This window comes from Lutra lutra, chromosome 11, assembly GCF_902655055.1.
Source record: "Lutra lutra chromosome 11, mLutLut1.2, whole genome shotgun sequence".
NCBI classification, from domain to species: Eukaryota; Metazoa; Chordata; class Mammalia; order Carnivora; family Mustelidae; genus Lutra; species Lutra lutra.
The window spans coordinates 81,223,045-81,242,112 of NC_062288.1; the positions used below are offsets into that span (position 1 = coordinate 81,223,045).

Here is a 19,068-nt window from a genome sequence, read left to right on the forward strand (position 1 = left end):
TCCAAGAGCAGATGAAGTGTTTAGGCTGTGATTTATACTTGCACATTAATCTCTTCAAGTACACATCATCCGGCTTTGAAACGAGGCCAGGATGCTGAGTCTCGCGGCGGGTCAGGAGCCCGGCTGCCCCAGGCATTTATAACTCAGTGTCAGCAGGATGTTGATTTAATACCTGCCCTGAGGTAGTTGCTCCAAGCGAGGGAAAGGAAGAGGTACTAACAGGCTGCAAGGCCTAGACTGAGCCGTACTGAGCACGGCAGCAAATCCGTAGGTTCTTGAAAAGGCCTCCCAACCACTTCCTTTCATGTCAGAGTTTACACTATCTTTTCTTGTTTTCTCTGAGGTTTGAAAGGTGGAGTCTTATTTTTATTAATCATCAAATAGCGTGGCCTAAAAGACTAAGAATTGACTTAAGAATTACAAAACTCAGAAATATGGTACAACATTAGTACCCTTGACAACTTCCACAAAGACAGATTTCTAAGTGCCTGCTGGGTTCCAGGCACTTTTCTGGATGCTGAGGACACACAGTCAATGAAGGAGATACAATCCCTGTCCTGTAATGGACATTCTCACTGAGGGAGCTTCCACCAGCCCTCAAACATCATGCATTCACTTACCAAGTGCCTCCCGTGTACTAGACCCTCTGCTCCTTGCTGGGGAGACCAAGTTAAACTAGAGAGTGTCTTCCACCCCAGAGCAGTGGGAATCCTGAGAAAACCATCCCTTCCTGAATATGTGGTACGAATTGACTTAGAGAAAGATTTAAGGTCGTACGTGGGCACTGAAGAAGCCTCATCATCTAAAGTTGGGTCAGGAAACTTTTTTCTGTAAAGAATTAAGGAGTAAATTCTTTAGACTTTGTGGGCCATTTGGTCTCTGCCGAAACGATTCCACTTTGCCCCTGCAGGGCAAAAACAGCCATAGGAAATATGTAACTGAGAGAGCATGTGTGTGTTCTAATGGAACTTTATAGATGTTCAAATTTGAATTTTATATAACCTCCCTGAATTGTTAACTTTCCTCTTTCGATTTTTTCAGCCATTTAAAAATGTAAATGCTCTTAGTTCACAGGCTGTTGGATAGATTTGACTTGGGAGTCATAGTTTGCCATAGACCCTTGACCAAAAGCAGATAGGGGTCAAGGAAAGCTTTGAGGGGGCGGAGTGTGACTGGGTGGCTCAGTGGATTAAGCATCTGACTTGATTTTTGGCTCAGGTCATGATCTCAGGGTTGTGAGATTGAGCCCCATTTCTGGCTCCACGCTGGGTGTGGAGCCTGCTTGGGATTCTCTCTGCCCTTCCCCCATCTCTCTCTCTCTCTCCCTCTCTCTAAAAAAGAAGGCAAGAAAAGAAAGGCTCCTCAGGAATAGTAACACATGATTTTTTTAGCCAGTCAAATGATGGGGCTAGGGAATAAGGAAGGATATTTAAGTTTGAGGAACAGGGCAATATAGAATAGTTGAAAATCAGAGGGTTTAATGTAATTCTGTAAGAAGGATTTGGTAAAAAGTTAATAGTTCAGTCTTTTTTTCCAGTATTGATAATTTTGGTGAACTAAAATTACCACTTATATTTTCTCTATGGGCTTCCTTTTTACAAAAATAGTATGTGATCATTAAGAAAAATCAGAATATACAGGAAGCAAAAGAACCTAATGAATTCCCATATCCCCACCCACACAGACCAACCACTGATGACCCTTTAGTGTATATCCTTTTAGATTCATTCTTCTTAATGCATACTTAAATATACATATTACTATGTTTTCTAGAAAAAAGGGAAGATAGCGTATATACCATTATACAACCCATCATATTTTATTTAAGAAAGTTCAATAACTGTTGGTTATTTAAGTTATTTTGATTAGTCCTCTGATGTTGGATATATTGTTTGTGTCAACCATCCCTTTGAGTTATTCTGACTTGAAACTCTTCCAGAAAGCCCTTAGAAAAACTGATTGATGAAAGACCACTATAAAGCCATTTCCCAGATAGACAAGGGTTGTGAGCCATCATTGTGGTACACCAAAACTGGAAATTAGGTTTCAACCAAATTGTCATGTTTACCAACTTTCTCACAGCCAAATTATATGCCTATCTGAACCACAGAGGCATGCATTAGTAGGATGCTTTCAAAAAGTTCATGCAATTTTCTGCTTCTGAATAAAAAAGGCTGGGATGAATTGAGCTTACAGAAACCCAACCTGAACAATTTAGTGCAAGCTAAGGAATGTGGACTTAATTAATGAAAGTCCTGGGAGCATCAAAGAATTTCAAGAGGAGGAGTGATGTGATGTTTATATGGGTTTTAAAAATATGACCTGTGTAACCAAGAGAAGGATGGATTCTGTGAGGGCCAGGCTGGTGGCAGGAAGACCAGACGGGAGACCATTATAATCACTTAAGAAGGAAGTGATACACATTTGAACTGTGAACACTGCATAAGTGTAAAGGGGTCTGAACAGACAGAGCAGAGAGAAAGTACCTACTCCACAGAATTTAGTAACTGGGTAGGTGTAGGGGGCAGGAGGCAATGAAAGAGAGGAGTCTATGTTGACACTTGTGTTCCTGGCTGGGCCTTCTGGGTGGATAGTGGTGCCAAAAGTGGGATAGGAGCAGGTGTTGGAGGAAGAAGATGACTTTGGTTTTAAATACATTGTGTCTGAGGTGCCTGTCCATTTGAATGTGTGGGTGGGTCTAGAATGATGGGGGTGGGATTCCTGCTGCAAATAAGGGTTTGGGGGTCACATGGCATGAGTGGCATTCAAAGATACAGGGTTGGAGAGCAGTGTCCCCAAATCTCAGAATAAAGAAGGCACATCCTCCTGGTATGTCATTTTTACTTGACATGAGAAAAAGAAGTTGTATTTTATACTCACACATATACACATATAATCATTTTTACCTGACATTAGGAAAAGTTATATTATATACTTACGTATAAATTTATATATATATTTTTATGTCAAGTAAAAATGACATATGTGTGTGCACATCTATATATATCTCCTGATTTTGTAAAGTTTGCATTATGCCACTTCGGTTTTATGGAAGACATATACTAGTACCTGTTTTCACTGACCAAAAGGAATCCAAAAAGGATTTTCACCTTTACAAAAAAGTGAGAATAACGTTCAGTATTGGTTTGGTTGCAGGCCGTTACAGAGGTAGCATGCACCTCAAGCAGTGAGAGGGCTCCCCAAGTCCCCTCCCCAGGACCTGCCCTTGGGATCTTAGCATCAAGCCTCCATAGCTTTGAAACATGTCTGTAAGCATCTGTGCTTTATCTCAATTTATTCTGTACATCTCTCAGGAGGAGAGACGTACATGTTTCACATTAGATATTTCACAGAAAAGTCGAATAGAGGTGATTTTGGGGTGTCTGGGAATACTTGCAAGTTTTTCCATGTAAATTAAATCATTGCTACTTTGCCTTAAGCCATTTCTGCATATGGAAGTTTTTATGGGAACACTAGGAGAGTGGGGAACTCTGTGTGTATGTTCTAGATAAAGTCAACTGGAAATTTCACTCCATCCCCATGACAGGCCATGGTCTTCTGCAAGATTTCTGAGAATTCCTGGGATGGAGGAGAATTCCTGCTCCTAGTTGTCTCTGGGTCCCTGGTTCTAAGCCCGCACCTTAAAAACCTATGATTTAATGGCCCTGTTTCAAATTATATTGACCTGTGGCAATTAGCTCTCTTTCTCCATTTCCACAGCCTCAGCATTGCATGAAAATTTGGGAAACGAAGGAAGGGTTGGCATTACAGCAACACAAACAACTTCCAATCAAACACAAGATGTTATTGTTGTGAGAAGTCCTCTGCCTAACCATCAGAGATTCCCACCTGCGCCCCCCCCCACCCCGCTCTCCACCCTCCAGCTTGGCTATTTCATCCCACTTCCTTGTCTGTATTTTCTTGCTAGTGTATCACTTCCTTCCTCTCCCTTCATGCTTCTACATCACCACTGTCCTCATATGTTACCCTTGGGAATTCCAGATCTGTTTCTCTCGGTTAGGCACTAATTCAGCTGTCTCTGGCCTCCTCCCAAGGTGCAGTTCCTGTCTACCTTTGCACCCCCAAACTCATTAGTGTGGTGCAGATGCTCAGGGTACTTTTATGTAACAGGAGCAACCCCTAGTCTTATAGCTCTGAATAGAACTTCTTCCTCCCTGGAAGATGGTATACGCTCTCCTTGAACACCACAAAAAACCCTCATAGTCCCTTCACAGTCTATTAGCTGGACGGTTGCCTCTGAGCTCGTTTCTTTCGAACTGGCTTCTCCACTTCCGTTCTCACTACCCCCAACTTGTCTTTAACATGCTAGAGGGATATTCTTTCCAAAACACAATTCTCATCACAGCAATCACCTGCCTGAAATTCTTCAGGGGTAGCCCATATTCTCCAGAATAAAGTTCAAATCGCTTAGCATGGCAAACATGGCCCTGATTATCTTTCTGCCTCAGTTTCCACCTCTTGTCCCCATGTACCCTGTGCTTAAGCCGGACTGAGTGACCTGTAGCTCACTGGACAAGCGGTGTCCCCTCTTGACACACAGCCTTTCATACCCCGTCTTACCTGCCTGGAGTTCCCCTCACTCTCTTTATTAGCACCTAATTCCTCCTTCCAAAGAGGCATTGAAAGACAAGTAGCTTATTGACCCAACTTGATGTGGACAAGAGTATCCTTCAAAAGAGCCTCTGTTCTTCACATTCCCCCAGATGAACTCATCCAAAGTGCTATCTTTAACTACTACTCATACTACAGGTCCCCCGAATCCAGCACAAATGAATGCCCCCACGATTTTGAATGCACCCATCCACATTCAGACACAATGTACTGAAAACTGAACTCATCTTCCTCCTTCAATATCTGCCCTTGTTATAATCAGTTTTCCACAGTCTCACGATACATTTTGCCTTGCATTATATACTATTTGCGTACATGTCTTAGTCTCCCCACTATCTTTACTGGACTATATATCTAGGAGCTTAGGGATTTTATCTTATCTTTATGCCCAATAAACACCAAGCACTCAATACATGTATTTTAATAGATGTATTAGCTACTCAACAACAATGAAGAGACAACATGACAGTATCTTCTCATCAGTCCTCGTGGAGTGCCAACAGTAGTCTGGGATCAAAAAGGACCATAGTTGAGAAATGATGTTCTAGAGGCAAGATTGGTCCCAGGTCCTGCATGTGGAGGCTAAGAGGCTCCAATGAGCACCCAATGCTACCATTTCCTTTGTGTACATAGTAGGGCCAGAGTTCTAAGAATATTAGCATCCACTCTTGCTGTGCCTCCTCCCTCAGAACCTCCACACTTTTTCTGTGTGTGGTCTGGGAGCAGTGGTCAGGCGATCTTCAGGAGTGGCTATGCAAGCTATGGTCAGGACAACATTTGAGCAAGTCAGAGACTGACAACTGGAAAATCAAAGTCCTGTTCTCTAAATGATGATCCTGAGGGAAAATTAGTCTGATCTTTAAAACCCTTAGGACAAATTTGCACTCTAAAGTGGAAGTTTTTACTTGGATACATAATCTGTTTGTATATTAGCTATGTTGCGCTAATTTTCAGACAACTAATCACTTGTTCCAGATTGAAACATTGTGTAATTAGCTATATAAGCTTTATTACAAATTGAATAGATTCCTAACAACACAACTTTTGTGGGGTTATATATTTTGAATTTTTAAAAATTAGACATGTAACGGAAAAACATACCAATCTGTGGTCAAACTAGTGTTGACACTAGCACAAACTGTTAAACTTTCTCTCTTCCTGAATGGAATCTCAGGTGACCCATCTGAGTGATCACTGTCACAAAAACACAGAAACAGGTGATCAAAAGTCAGGCTCAGTTCACAGTTTGCAAGTTGACCTCCCTGAATTTATCCTGTATTAAATCCTTTTCAAGCCAGTGGGGCGGGGGCAGCACCCCAGATTAAAAACCAGTGCATCCATGTGAACATAATCCAACAAATGGTGGCTCAGAGGAACTCTTTACAAACTCTTCAGCAAAAGTGGACAAATTAAAGGACATTTTTTTGGAAACAGTTTTTGGACTTTGGAAGGAGGAGTCAGAGGGAAAAGTACATGTATTTTATATATATTTATGACTGTCTTTTTAAAAGTTACACTTTAGTCTTCTCTGGCTTTACTTTTTGCCCACATGGTACCAGCTGGGAGTTGTGGAGCCTACCCAGGAGACCGGCAGAAAGCTGAAAATATCACATTCAGGAAGAGCAAGGTAATACTAACACCCTCATTTATTTTTCTCTAAATGCTGCCAAGAAATTTTTTGGGACTCTTTTCAGAGACACTCATAGGAAGTTGAACAGGAATCTTGACTTGTTAGGATAGATAATTATGCTTTTACCTCAGAGGCTATTAGTGGTCAATGTTGGTTTTAAAGAAAAGTGAATTTTTTAAACATAAGCAAAAAAAAATAGGCAAAACAAATCCAATTTTGTCTCCACATATGATATTCATAAATTAAAAGTCCCCATTGGGGGGATAAGAATATGAAATAAATGGAAAATGCTTAAGGAAAGGAGACACACTGGCAGAGATTACTTCGAGTTTAGAGAGAGGACTCTGAGGTAATTCCAAATAAATTCTTGTGTCATCATTTATTACACATTTGGGATTACTCAAACATGTTAGTTACCTAATCTAATATTTCAAATGGGGTAAAAAAAACTTTAACGCTGATGGAGGGGGAAGTGGGAGTTGGGGATGAGCAAACCAAAGACAAATTATAAAAATACTATATTCTATTCCCTGAATACTCCCAAAATATGAGCCTGTACTAATCTCACAACTTGCCTTGGGCCTTGGCGTGCTTCAGTGGCTGCTGGTTCAGCTGCATGACTATAACTTATTTTCCTTTCTGTCGAACTTTTTTTTTTTTTCTGGAAAACAGAGAATGACAGAATTTCCCTTTGGGCCTTTGCACATGCGTAAGCAGAACAATCCCAAGCCTTCTACATTTGAAGTAAAGCTGTTGGAGTAGTATTTTTATTTTTTAACCAGACTATCACTGATGACTTAATGCACCTGGGAGGCAGGGAATTGTAGTGATTAAAGGCACATCCTCTGTATTAAGACAGACCTAAGTCTGAAGCTCAGCTCTGTCAGATATCAGCTATCTAACTTTGTGCAAATTGTTTAACCTGTTTTATTTGCCTTGGCTGAAAAATTGTGACAAGTTCCTCATGTAAAATATTTCATGTAGTGTCCAACTGCATGTTAATAAGTGCTCTAAAAAATACTGGCTAGTATTAAAATGGATACTTTCAAATACTACTTTCCTCAAAGGAAAAGTAAATGGTCACGGAGTATGCATGGCCATGGGGCTTTGAAGACCCCTTAAATGGCTTCATCATTATCATCAAAAAGTAGCCCAGTCTGAAACTGGCTGAGTGTCCACATTACAGTTCCCCCTGCAGAAGGGAGACAGGGTTGGGAGTGTCTCCCTGAAGAAGTCAGAGAGAAGTGGACACTTTGGGAATTGCAAATTAATTGGGAAGGTACTGACTGTGTCCTCTGAGAAAAGTGTTTATTAGAAAAACACTTGTAGCTATACTATAATTTAAATTAAAACTTAATTTTTTTTTAAAAAAAGTGAAAGCAAAACCAAACCAAAACAAAACAAAACAAAAACCCAACCAAAACAAACCCAAAAACACTGGTACAGGTTGGTAAATGTATTGCCGGTATTTCTTCCTATTACTTACATGAAGTCCATGGGATCTTCACTGTGCTACTTCCCAGTATGAACTCGCAAGTTTCAAGAATACATATGTGAACCCAATCCTCTCCTGAGCATCTTATATTCCCAGCCCTCTTAATTACCTGACAGTTACTGTTCATTTCTGTGATGGGGGAAGGAAATAGAAGGGAATGACAGGAACCATACAACAAAAAATGGTATTAGATAATTTCTAGGAGGGGTAAGCACAAGGGAAGTTATTGCTACCTTATTAAGAGAAAGAGTAATCCTGGAGAGTGATTTAATGCTTTCAAGAGAAACAGTAACTTAGACAGGAAAGCAATCCCCATAATTTTCTGAAACCTGTTGTTTCTTCTGATTTCTTATTCAACATGGTGCAATAGTTTCTATCTTTGGGGGAGATGCTGTGAAAAATTGCCAATTGGAATTTAAGTCTGGAAACCAAACGACTTGAGAAAAAATTTTCCATATTTTGAACTTTACACAATATCACTTTTCCTTCTCCAAAAGATTTGCCAGAACAGCTCTGGTAAGTCAGTTAATAGCATTGTCAAGGTCACATTAATTCAGGCCCATTATTTTAAGAAATAGATCTCAGTCTACATGTTGCCAGCACCCACTCTTCAATGGACAGTATGTTGGATATTGAGAGCCTGCATGCCCAAAGTGCCATGCCTAAAGGTTGCTCCTTTTCCCCAATTTTAAGAGAAAAACCAGCCATGCAGAAATCCTGACTTAGCATTGATAACCCCTAAAGGATATATGTATATTTCCTAGATTACATTAGCGACTTTAGACTTTAAGAGTTTCTTTTTTTTTTTTTTAAAGATTTCATTTATTTATTTGACAGAGAGAGATCACAAGTAGATGGAGAGGCAGGCAGAGAGAGAGAGAGGGAAGCAGGATCTCTGCCGAGCAGAGAACCTGATGCGGGACTCGATTCCAGGACCCCGAGATCATGACCTGAGCCGAAGGCAGCGGCTTAACCCACTGAGCCACCCAGGCGCCCAAGACAGTTTCTTAAATAACGTAAGTGGCGCCAAGGCCCCATCTCCAGTGACCTGCTAGAGCAGAGCTTGTATTTTGAGACAGGCTTGGAAGGGGCTCACACAGGTAGCCACACAAGAGTATCACCAGCGTTCAGTGTCAAGGGTTTTTCCAGCCTCCTTTCCTGTTTCACCGATGCATGCCTTTCAACCATTCTTTCATGATGGGTCATGAGTAAACCTTCTATTCAAACTACAACAAGGTGATTTAATAAATTACCTGTTACCAAGCTGGCAGGGGAGGTGAGGAGTCTGACTTCTCAGTGGGTCTTGGCATTATGTGGCCACATGAATTTCTATTTTCCTGATCTAGAGATATGTTAGTACAGGACAACAGATTTGTTTTTTTCTGGGGCCTACTTCCAATTTACAGTAACAATAATTCATTTTAAGTAGTTTGGTTAAGTACAGGACATTAGGATAACACACCCACATCTAAGTGCACTCACCTAGTTGGTCTGAAAATAAGAAGTTGGAATTTTTGAAGCCTCAGGAACTTCATACAGGAGAACATTTCCTTACATTTCCATTCCTTCTTGCTTTAGCCACCAGTTCCTAGTAATATTTAAAAAAAACTTGTATATTTGAAAGCTTTTTTGGGAAAAACTCTGAAAAAATTCCTTCATAGTTTTCACACTGCCCATCCCTATCCTCAATTTTGTGGCGTATCTTGTCCACATGAAGATAGAGCAATGGCTTCCAAGTGTTGAAAGATACTTGCTTTATTATGTCAAACTGTTTTGTGTGTGGAGTCACTACTGCAATTCTAACTGACCACACATCACAAACCAAGACCCAGATACAAAGAAAATGCTACCTCTGAGTGTTAACCGGCCATGCGGTGGAAAGAATACAAACATGTTTCCCCCCTACAAGTTATCCTATCTTTTCCAATGACCCACCAAATCCCATTTGAATTCAACCGTCCATAATGATAAGAGAAGCAAGCTCAACAGAGTCAAGACTGAACTCAAATGCACAACGTCCTTGTTTCTCCCTGCCCGTCTTCTCAGAGGCATGATGCTTGGCTTAATACTTAAAGCGTTGGGAAAGGAAGAAGCATCTATAAAAAATAACACAATGACTTCCCATCAAAGCAGGTTTTCTATTGTTCTGGAAAACCAAGTAATGTAAGTGGAGAGTAACAGGAGGATGCTGAGCTGGCTCAAGGACTCACAGAGCTTTCCGCACACAGTCTCAAGACATAAACCACATCAGACTGACCCAGGCACGGTGGCTATGTGGACCCAAAGCAATCATTTGGCTCAGAATCAACTCAAACTTTCTAGACATTTTTAGGCAGCAGATCCTTACAAACATGTTCAACAGCATCCAAACATTCAATCAGGGACAAAGCAAGGTCACTTAAATAGAATCATAAAATGCTCCATTTACCCATGGCTTGGGAAGAAAATGGTTGCAGTGCTAGGCCTACACTTACTAAATCAGACTCCCTCATAATTACTTAACTGTTCGTGTTAAATACATCACAACCTTTGTCAAGTATCCACAGCAAAGTTTAAAAAAACCTGAAAGGACTGGTATAGATTTTTAGTCGACTATACAATAAAGAAGCTGGCCTCTCTACATTTATAAGCTTTTTATTTTTTTAGAATTTTTAAAAATTTTAAGATTTTATTTTAGGAAGAGAGAGAACGAGAAAGAGGACACATGAGGGGGAGGGGCAGAGGGAAAGAGAGAGAGAGAAAGAGCGCGCGAGAGAATCTCAAGCAGATTCCACGCTGAGAGCCCGAGGAAGGGCTCCATTCCACGACCCTGAAATCATGACATGAGCCAAAATCAAGGGTCCCATGCTTACCCAACTGAGCCACCCAAGTACCCCTACATCCTTGCTTAGTAAGCAAAACATAAACCAAATACCTGATTTCATCAGCTTCTTCTCAACTAGTCATCACCCTTCAAAATGGGGATTTTAACACACTTTTAATTTTACTTTCTGAATATTCTCCCAATCCCAATCTTAAAACATAAATCTGCTTGCAAACACATATTCTCCTTTCTATTCTCTATCTCCTTAGACTCCCACCCTAACTAAAAAAGTAAATAAATAAATAGAAGTTGTTTCTTTTTAGGCTCAAAAGCTGATTTAAGGAACTAACTTCTCTTAACAGATTACTACAGAATTGAGACATTATGAACAGCTTTGTTTCCCTGTAGTTAACTGGATCTGATGATGCCTTTTCCTTTCACTTAATTTCTTTCTTTCAACACCACGTGGCAACACTGGAATACAAGCTTTATTTTCCTGCATCTTTTCCAGTTAAGGGTGAAATACAAGCCACTAAATTAGAATCTCCCCTCTCTCACTAATAAGAAAACCAGGAAGTTGGATTTAAAGTGTTTGGTTTGTCCTTGTCCTCCTGGAAGAACTCCCGGTTTTTAAATTGACAGTGCAGCTGTTGCCTGAAAATTATACAGAAAGATTAATATATTCTCAAAATGATTTTCTGTCAGGCAAGTTGAGTTTTAAGGGCTTACAAAATACTTACATCTAAATAAAGGCAATGCTCTTTGTATCTATAGGAAACTAACAAAAATTATGTGGATGTCGATTATAAAGCTCAATTTTATTTTAACCCAGCACTAAATGACAAGAGTGTCCTGTGATGACCGACTGCTTGGACAATGTAGGGTGTCTGCCATCACTGAGCCAAAATACGATCACATGCTTCAGAGTCAGAGGTCGGGTCCTCAAAGCAAGCCAGCTCTCCCAGGCAGAGATGAGAACAGGATGCCGGTGGCTTCTATCAACACCCAGATGACAAGTGAGGAATAGTGAAATTTATAGCCATAAATCTTTCAGAGGCAAAATTAAGTCAGCAATTTATTGGTAATTTATGAAAATACAGAAAACAAGGATAAAACAGCATTATGGTGCATAAAGACGCAACTGAACTAGTAGTCAAGGCTGAATTCTAGTCTTAGCTCCTTCTAACAGAACTCAGGTGAGCCCCTCTACCACTCCGATGAGAGTTGTCTTGATGGAACTTGATGATCTGCAGCAGTCTTTCCACTGTGAAATAAGCATTTTAGATGTAAAGAGGGAGGGGATCTACCTTATTGCAATTATATTTTAATGTCCACCACCTATTTAGTCCTAATAAACAATTGTTTAAATATGGTGATATTGATGTTTAAAAATTCTTAGACTTGGGTTTGGATGAAAATCCTCACACATCTAGCCATAACCAAGATAAAACTGAATTTAGGTCAAGACATGCCCATCAGTCCAAGACAGAAAGTGATGTCAATATGACACCTGGAACTTCCAGTTCTGGAATGTAACTTAATACTGTTAAAATGGAATTTCCTCTAGAATAGAAAATTTAAAGAAAACCTTTACTAAAGTAAGTATAAAAATATTTTGTGGTTGCTAAAAAAAAATTAAGGGACCTTAAATTTACTAGAAATTTCCCAATACACAAATACCTAAAAACCACTCACCTATAAGCTACCATCTGTTAAATTTTACTCAAAATAATTGTGTGCTATTCACATCTTGATTTGTCAGTTCTGATGGTGGTACAAACCAGTTTAAATTTACACTGGACTTGGGGCGCCTGGGTGGCTCAGTGGGTTAAAGCCTCTGCCTTCGGCTCAGGTCATGATCTCAGGGTTCTGGGATTGAGCCCCGCATCGGGCTCTCTGCTTGGCAGGGAGCCTGCTTCCTCCTTTCTCTCTGCCTGCCTCTCTGCTTACTTGTAATCTCTCTTTCTGTCAAATAAATAAATAAAATCTTTAAAAGTAAATAAATAAATAAATAAATTTACACTGGACTTGAGTAAAATTAAATACTGCATCAATAGTTAGGATGACCACTGATGTAGATTTAAAAAAAAAAAAAAGCTATGGTTAATTTATGTAGACATTTTCTTATAAAGCCAAAATTTTCAACAGACTCCTTCATGTAATGGAGGATACATGTATCACATGTAGACAATCTTAGCACTAACTGCAAAGTATGTTCCCCATCATATTCATAAGAGCCCATATACTATACCTTTTCCAAGTGGCTTAACTAAAAAGAAAGCAAAGGTTAAAAAAAAAAAAATCCATCAATGAAAGACCAAGAGATTATAAGAGAATGCTGTATTTTGGAGGTAAGATATAAAAATGTCAATAAAATAAGTGTGCAAAGCAAAAATTTCTCTTTTCTTTTCCATAAAGAATTTTCTATTGTATATAAATAGACCTTATGTCTACACTTGTCCTTTAAGAACTCCATTTCTAAAGGACAGTAAGTTATTTCAGGAATTTCTCCTTTGATTAGATAAATATAATGTGACAAGAGCAATTCGGAGGCATTTGTATCACAAAAAAGTTTTTTTCTAAGTTTGGTTAATACATTCTTAAGTGCTCACATTTGTACAACAGAAACAATTTTTTAATGGAACATATTATTGAAATGTTTAAATTTGGCTAAAGCTTTTAGAAGGCATTTTGTAGCATCCTACACACTAGATTCCCTAACTTGGTCTAATCTTCAGACACCCACTTGTGCCAAAGTCAGCAGCACAGAAAATTCTATTTATCAAAATGGAGGTTCCTGTTTAAAGAACCATCTTTGATACCATTGATTAAGAACTACTTAAGTCCCACATGAACTCCTGTATCTGGCTTACTGAAATGACCAGTAAACTGCATTATCATTCTGATTTTAGGGAACCTCAATGTTTCTGGAATGCCAAGAGCTCCAGTTTGACCTTGCAATGTGAATATTCTGTGGCTTCCAGGGAGCTGCTGAGCAGCTGTCACATTTCCCAGCGGAACAGGGTGTAACATTCTTTCTGCTCACCGTGTTTATTTAATGGCACACTCTCTCAGGGCATGCAGTCTGCTGAGAACTTCAACCATCATCATTCACTGTTCTGTACCCTTTACTACTATCTGTAGTCAAAAAAATTGTTTTTATCCATTTTAATCTCTCCACAATAAAGAAAAACACAGTATTTTAGCCTATTTGGGTCAAATTAATTTTATTATGCTCCATGATGAATTGCCACCAGTGCAACATCCTATCACTATACATTTCAAAAAAATTCACATACTAAACAAAATTTCAGTTGATAAATGGAAATGAATGATTGAAAAATCTTTATGAATCTCACACATACAATATGTGGCTAGCTGAAATTGTCTATCACGTAGCATATAAAAAGCCTCATGCTAGTCTGTTAAATGCGAAGGCTATCAGACAATCATTTAGCTGCAGTATATATGGGAGGCTTTCAGACAACGCACAGCAATAGTGCTGCCCACGGTGCAAGGTGGTAGAGGACTGAAACATGCAACCTTTACATCTACAGTGGCTTTAGTCTTCATGCCTGGACTGAACTCCACAGCTGCTGTGTTTCAACCAATAGTAATTTAGACTTTGTGCAATAACGGTAACAGAAAGCCTGTTTTTCTTTTCTTCAAGAAAAATAAACTCAAGTACCTTTGGCAAATTTTGTTTAAAATTGTTTCCAACTCAAAGAATTGATATCCTTTTACTCAGAGCAGCTCCTGATAATACTTATCACACTGAAGTTAGCTGGAAAACCCTGAATTCCTTGGCCAAAAGTTAAGAGAGATCTTAAGTTGGCATTACCTTAAAGACATTTCTAGGATATTTAAAATGTTTTTTAAAATGCCAAAATGAAAAAAAAGAAGGATGTTTAATATTACTTAAAATAATTATAATGTTCTATTTACCATTTGCACAAATTCCTAACTCTATTGGTTAATAGCTGTCCAGCCTCATCCACACCAGACTCAGCGTCACTGAGCGCAAGCCATGATAAAAATGAGAATAAGCAGAAAAAGGTTTCTAGCAGCAGAGGGCACTGTTTTTGCAAGAAACAAAAAGTCGACTCTTCCCCTTGTGTTTAAATTACTCTTGCAAGAAAGGTAACATTCTTTGAATAACTTAACTATCTCACTGCACCACTTACTGCTTTCAGCAACAAAACCTTTTAAATTATTTCTTATGATAACTAGATGCATGATCACTAGAGGTTATGTGATAAATGGTTAAAATTCAAGCTGTATCTTGCAGGTCCAGCCTGTCAAGATCATGCCAATACTAGATTTTGGTCGGTACAATTCTAGAGAGCTTAATTTTTAGTTGGATATTGTGATTATAGTACTGAAATACATTTGGAACTACATTCTGCATATGACTCAATGTGAGAAAAATACGTGTCTGTATTTAAATCAGATCGTTTTCTACCTAAAATTTAAAGTAGGTAGGTATGATAATTAGCACTATAAATATGAAAACAACCACCTTTAGGCAGATTAGTGTACTGCAGAGAGGCAAGGAAACCCTAATTTTAACACATCATTTAGTATACATAACAAATGTGCAGGTTGTAAAGTTTTATTTAAAAAAAAAAAAAGAATCTATCATTCAGTTATGTGGTTCAAGAAATATAACGCTGGGGCCACCAATCTTTTAAGAAAAATGTAACCCTTCACCTGACATTTGACAAAAACCTTGAGAAATTATATAAAAAAATTTTAAATAGTGTAATTGGTTCAGCATTACAGTGTTTACCTTTGCCAGCTAGATTCAATTTGTATGGTGGATATTTCTGAATACCTCAATCCATATAGAGTACACAATAAAAACAATTCCACATCATTTTTAGAAATGTTCTGATTTTTATAGTGCATTTAACCAGATACTGAGGTAACCATAATGTATAGTCTCCTTCAGTTTATGTAGAGTATTACCCCTAAAATCCCCTGAACTGCAAAAAAACAACTGTTTAAGAGTAATACCAAAAATATGTTTAAATTTTTGCTAAAAAGAGCCTGCCACATTTGCTATAGCATAAAAATAATCTCAGTCAAGTACAGGTATGCAAGGTCTCCTTGTGATTCCAGCCTCCATATACCACTTCTGTCCAAGAACAGGCAATATTGTTTTAAGAGGTGTGTTACTAATTTTCCCAACTAGTGTCTCTGTAGTGACATTATGCAGGGCATATTGCTACAACTTGAGAAACTGCATCAGTGTAGTGATGTCTAGAGAACTGTGCAATGTGTCAGCTTCAACATTCATGTAGCATGGTGTTCAAAATGAAGGGGCTAAATAAACTAAGGTCTGTATCACTTAAAAAAGAATGTAGTGCTATACTAGATTTTAATAAGAAAATTTAGGTACAGAAAAAGTAGGGTATGAAAATAGTGTTTTCCTTCTGGCATTATAACTAAATTACATTAAGGTTTTTGTCAGTCTCACATATAATATTTAAACTCCCTTGTTGATGGAATGAAAAATATTCACAAATTAAGTGAGCATCCTGGTGTAAACTTGCACACAATAACAGGGAGTAGCTTTGTAGAGGATTTTGACAAACCTTTACAGATTAAATGAGGTATTGCACAGATTAATTAAAAAAAAAGCAAAAAAGGCAACAAAAATATACAGCAAATTGGTAGAACATTTACATGATAATTTTACAGAATCCATAGACAGAAAGTAGTGTTTAGTATTTCACCTTAAAAATATATATATATATATAATATATAGATCAGTCTTCCCATTCATCATCATCCTCAAAATCTTCTTCCTCATCTTCATCCTCATCTTCATCTAAAAGAAAATCATCAAGGCAAACATTCAAAATATATGTATAAATAAAATAACATTACATGATTCTTGGATGAATTCTCCAATTAACTTCTGAAACAAAACCATTCGATTCTGGAGAAATCTGGTAACAAAGACAATTTAAAATGAATCAAATAAAATATATTTAAAGAGTATAATGGTCAGTTGAAGATTAGACCAGGAGTCAGAAGACTTGGGTTCTAGTTCCTTAGTATCTATGTAGAGAATTTCAACCAGTGTTTGTTTATATGTAAACCTACATTTGGGTTTGTCTCTCAATTTTCACACATCTCAAATCCAAGAGAGGCCTCTTTAATGACTATTTTTAAAGAAAAGTTGTAAAAAATACACCTGACAGATTGTTCTACCACCAATTCCAGGTACAACTCCAGTGATAGGCAGGAAACTCATTGACACTGAGGACACTGAGCCACTAAGGAAACAGAGCAGGCAGACCAAATACCTAGCCTCCCTTCCTACCCTCCTATTCTATTCTGAACCCAATGACATTGCTCTTTCCAGGTCACCAATCACCTACTGTTCCTAAAGCTAAAGCTCAATTTCCTTTTCTCACTTTCTTGACCGATCACACAGATCTAACCCAGATCGTCACTCCATCCTACTTCAAACGCTTCATGTGGCTTCTGACATACTGTACTCTCCAGCCTTCAGACCTTATTACGCCTCTTCTCTGTTTACATCCACTTCCTTCATGATCCCATCCCATTCTGTAACTTTAAATACCACGCCTATTTTAATGACATGCAAATTTATTTTAACAGTCCAGACCTTGCCCCTCAACTCCAGGCTCATAACCAAATACATAACATCTACATTTGAATTTTTAGTAAGTATCTCAAATTTAATATTTACAAAAACCAAACTGCTGATCTTCCCTCTCAAACCTGCTCCTCCTAAATCTTATCCTACTCTGTTAATGAAAATTTTACCCCTTTCATGCTCAAGTCAAAAACCCTGGGAGTCATCTTTCACTCCTTTCTTTTTTCCAAACCTCACTCCTAATCCATCAGCAAAATCAAGGATCTCCACAGTCAAAATATACCTAGTATCCAACCCCCAGCTCAGTGGTGCTACCAATCTGATTCAAATCTTTTCTATCTCTTGCTTGGATCATTGCCATTCCTCTGCTAGGGGCCTTCCATGGCTTCCCATCATATTCATGGCCTCCAGAGTCTTAACCACTGGCCTCCTACTATCTCTCCTACTTCATTACCTTACTGTTCTTTCCCCTCCCTTCCTTACTCAGCCATACTGGCCTCACTGGTGTTCCTCAACCTCAGGGACTTTGCACTTGCTGTTCTTTCCACCCAAATGAACACATTTTCCCCCATCTTCTATATGGTTTACTCCCTGAACTCCTTCTGGTCTTTTTTCAAATGTCACCTCAGTTAGGCCGCATCTTATTTCAAAATGAACTTCCCTCCCACATCCTGTAAGTCCCTGTATCTCCCTTTTCTGCTTATTTTTTGTCCTTAGTGCATATCACCACTTAACATATTATATATTTTTCTAACGTAGTTTGTTTACTGTTTGTCATTCACCAGAATGCATGCTCCATGGAGGCAGGGATTTTTTTTTTTTTTTTAATTCCACAATAAATATCTGCAGAATGAAACAGCCTATTTTCTCTTTATCACACAGTATGAGAATAAATATGTCTATTTAAGGAAAATAAATATTGGTAATAGATCCTAGATAGCCACATCCTCACAGAGAAACAAAGAGAAGAAAAATGACATTTCTTGAGTACTTACTATGTGCTAGGTAATCTGCTGGTTAGTTACATATTATTTTATTTATTCTTCATATCGATCATGATTCATGAATTCTCTTCACATAGCAAGTAAGAAAACTGAGGTCCACAGAGAGTAAATAATAGATTCAAAAAGAATAAAAATCTGATTCTGGTACATCATGCCAGGAAGCTTTAGTAAACCTCAAGCATTGTATCAGCAAGACCCACTGTTTTTTCTCTTTTGAAAGTAATACCCACTTATATGGTGGCCACTTTTAATAATGGCCTCAGAATAGAGACTAGTTTTTTTCATATAAACCTTTCAGAAAGTCACAAAAAGAGGGACACAGAAAACTTCAAGATTCTTTAGCAAATCCCAGAAAACCCAATTTCTCAGCCCCGATTCTCACAAACCAGGGAAACCTGAATTTCTTATGTCACAGGAATGTGATCCAGAATCTCAAGCCTCATTTAGAGATTTGCCAGGCATTCTATTAGTATTTTCAGTATGGGAAATCAAATTGCTATTTTTCTGAAGCTGTTCTTCTAATTTATGGTTATGGCTATGGTCCTGGAATCCATTAAGCTTCAGACAGACTAGTCACAGTGGCAGTAACTTTTAAATATTGGCCCTAAAATCCACATCAGTGTTACTCAACAGCAGAGGAAAAGCTAGCAAAGACTATCATAAAATCAAAAGAAAACAGAACTTCAAATATTAAAATTAAATATACATATGTACATGTAAATATACCTGAAGAATGAATGGCTTTGCTCCTTTTCTGCATCACCTCCATTAATGCACCCACAATTCCTGAAGTGGGTGCAGGTGTTGGTGGTGTAGACTCTTGGCCATCAGATACCTTGGAAAAGAAAGTCAGCAAAATTTAGAAATAAATTT

General features: G+C 38.4%; 1 protein-coding gene across 2 annotated transcripts in view; it reads right to left on the bottom strand.

Moving 5' to 3' along the window:
- Positions 1 to 11,600: 11,600 nt before the first annotated feature.
- WASL (WASP like actin nucleation promoting factor) overlaps positions 11,601 to 19,068 on the bottom strand; it is a 68,411-nt gene continuing 60,943 nt past the window's right edge. Inside the window, exons 10-12 of one of the 2 annotated variants that reach the window (XM_047695162.1) lie at positions 18,922 to 19,030; positions 16,299 to 16,393; positions 11,601 to 11,824 (exon numbers count right to left, since the gene is read on the bottom strand). In XM_047695162.1, coding sequence (XP_047551118.1) covers positions 16,332 to 16,393; positions 18,922 to 19,030 — 171 coding nt within the window. In that variant the 3' untranslated portion in view covers positions 11,601 to 11,824; positions 16,299 to 16,331. Of the gene's footprint in view, positions 11,825 to 13,768; positions 16,394 to 18,921; positions 19,031 to 19,068 lie in introns of those variants that run through there. The other variant, XM_047695161.1, reaches the window with a different exon arrangement.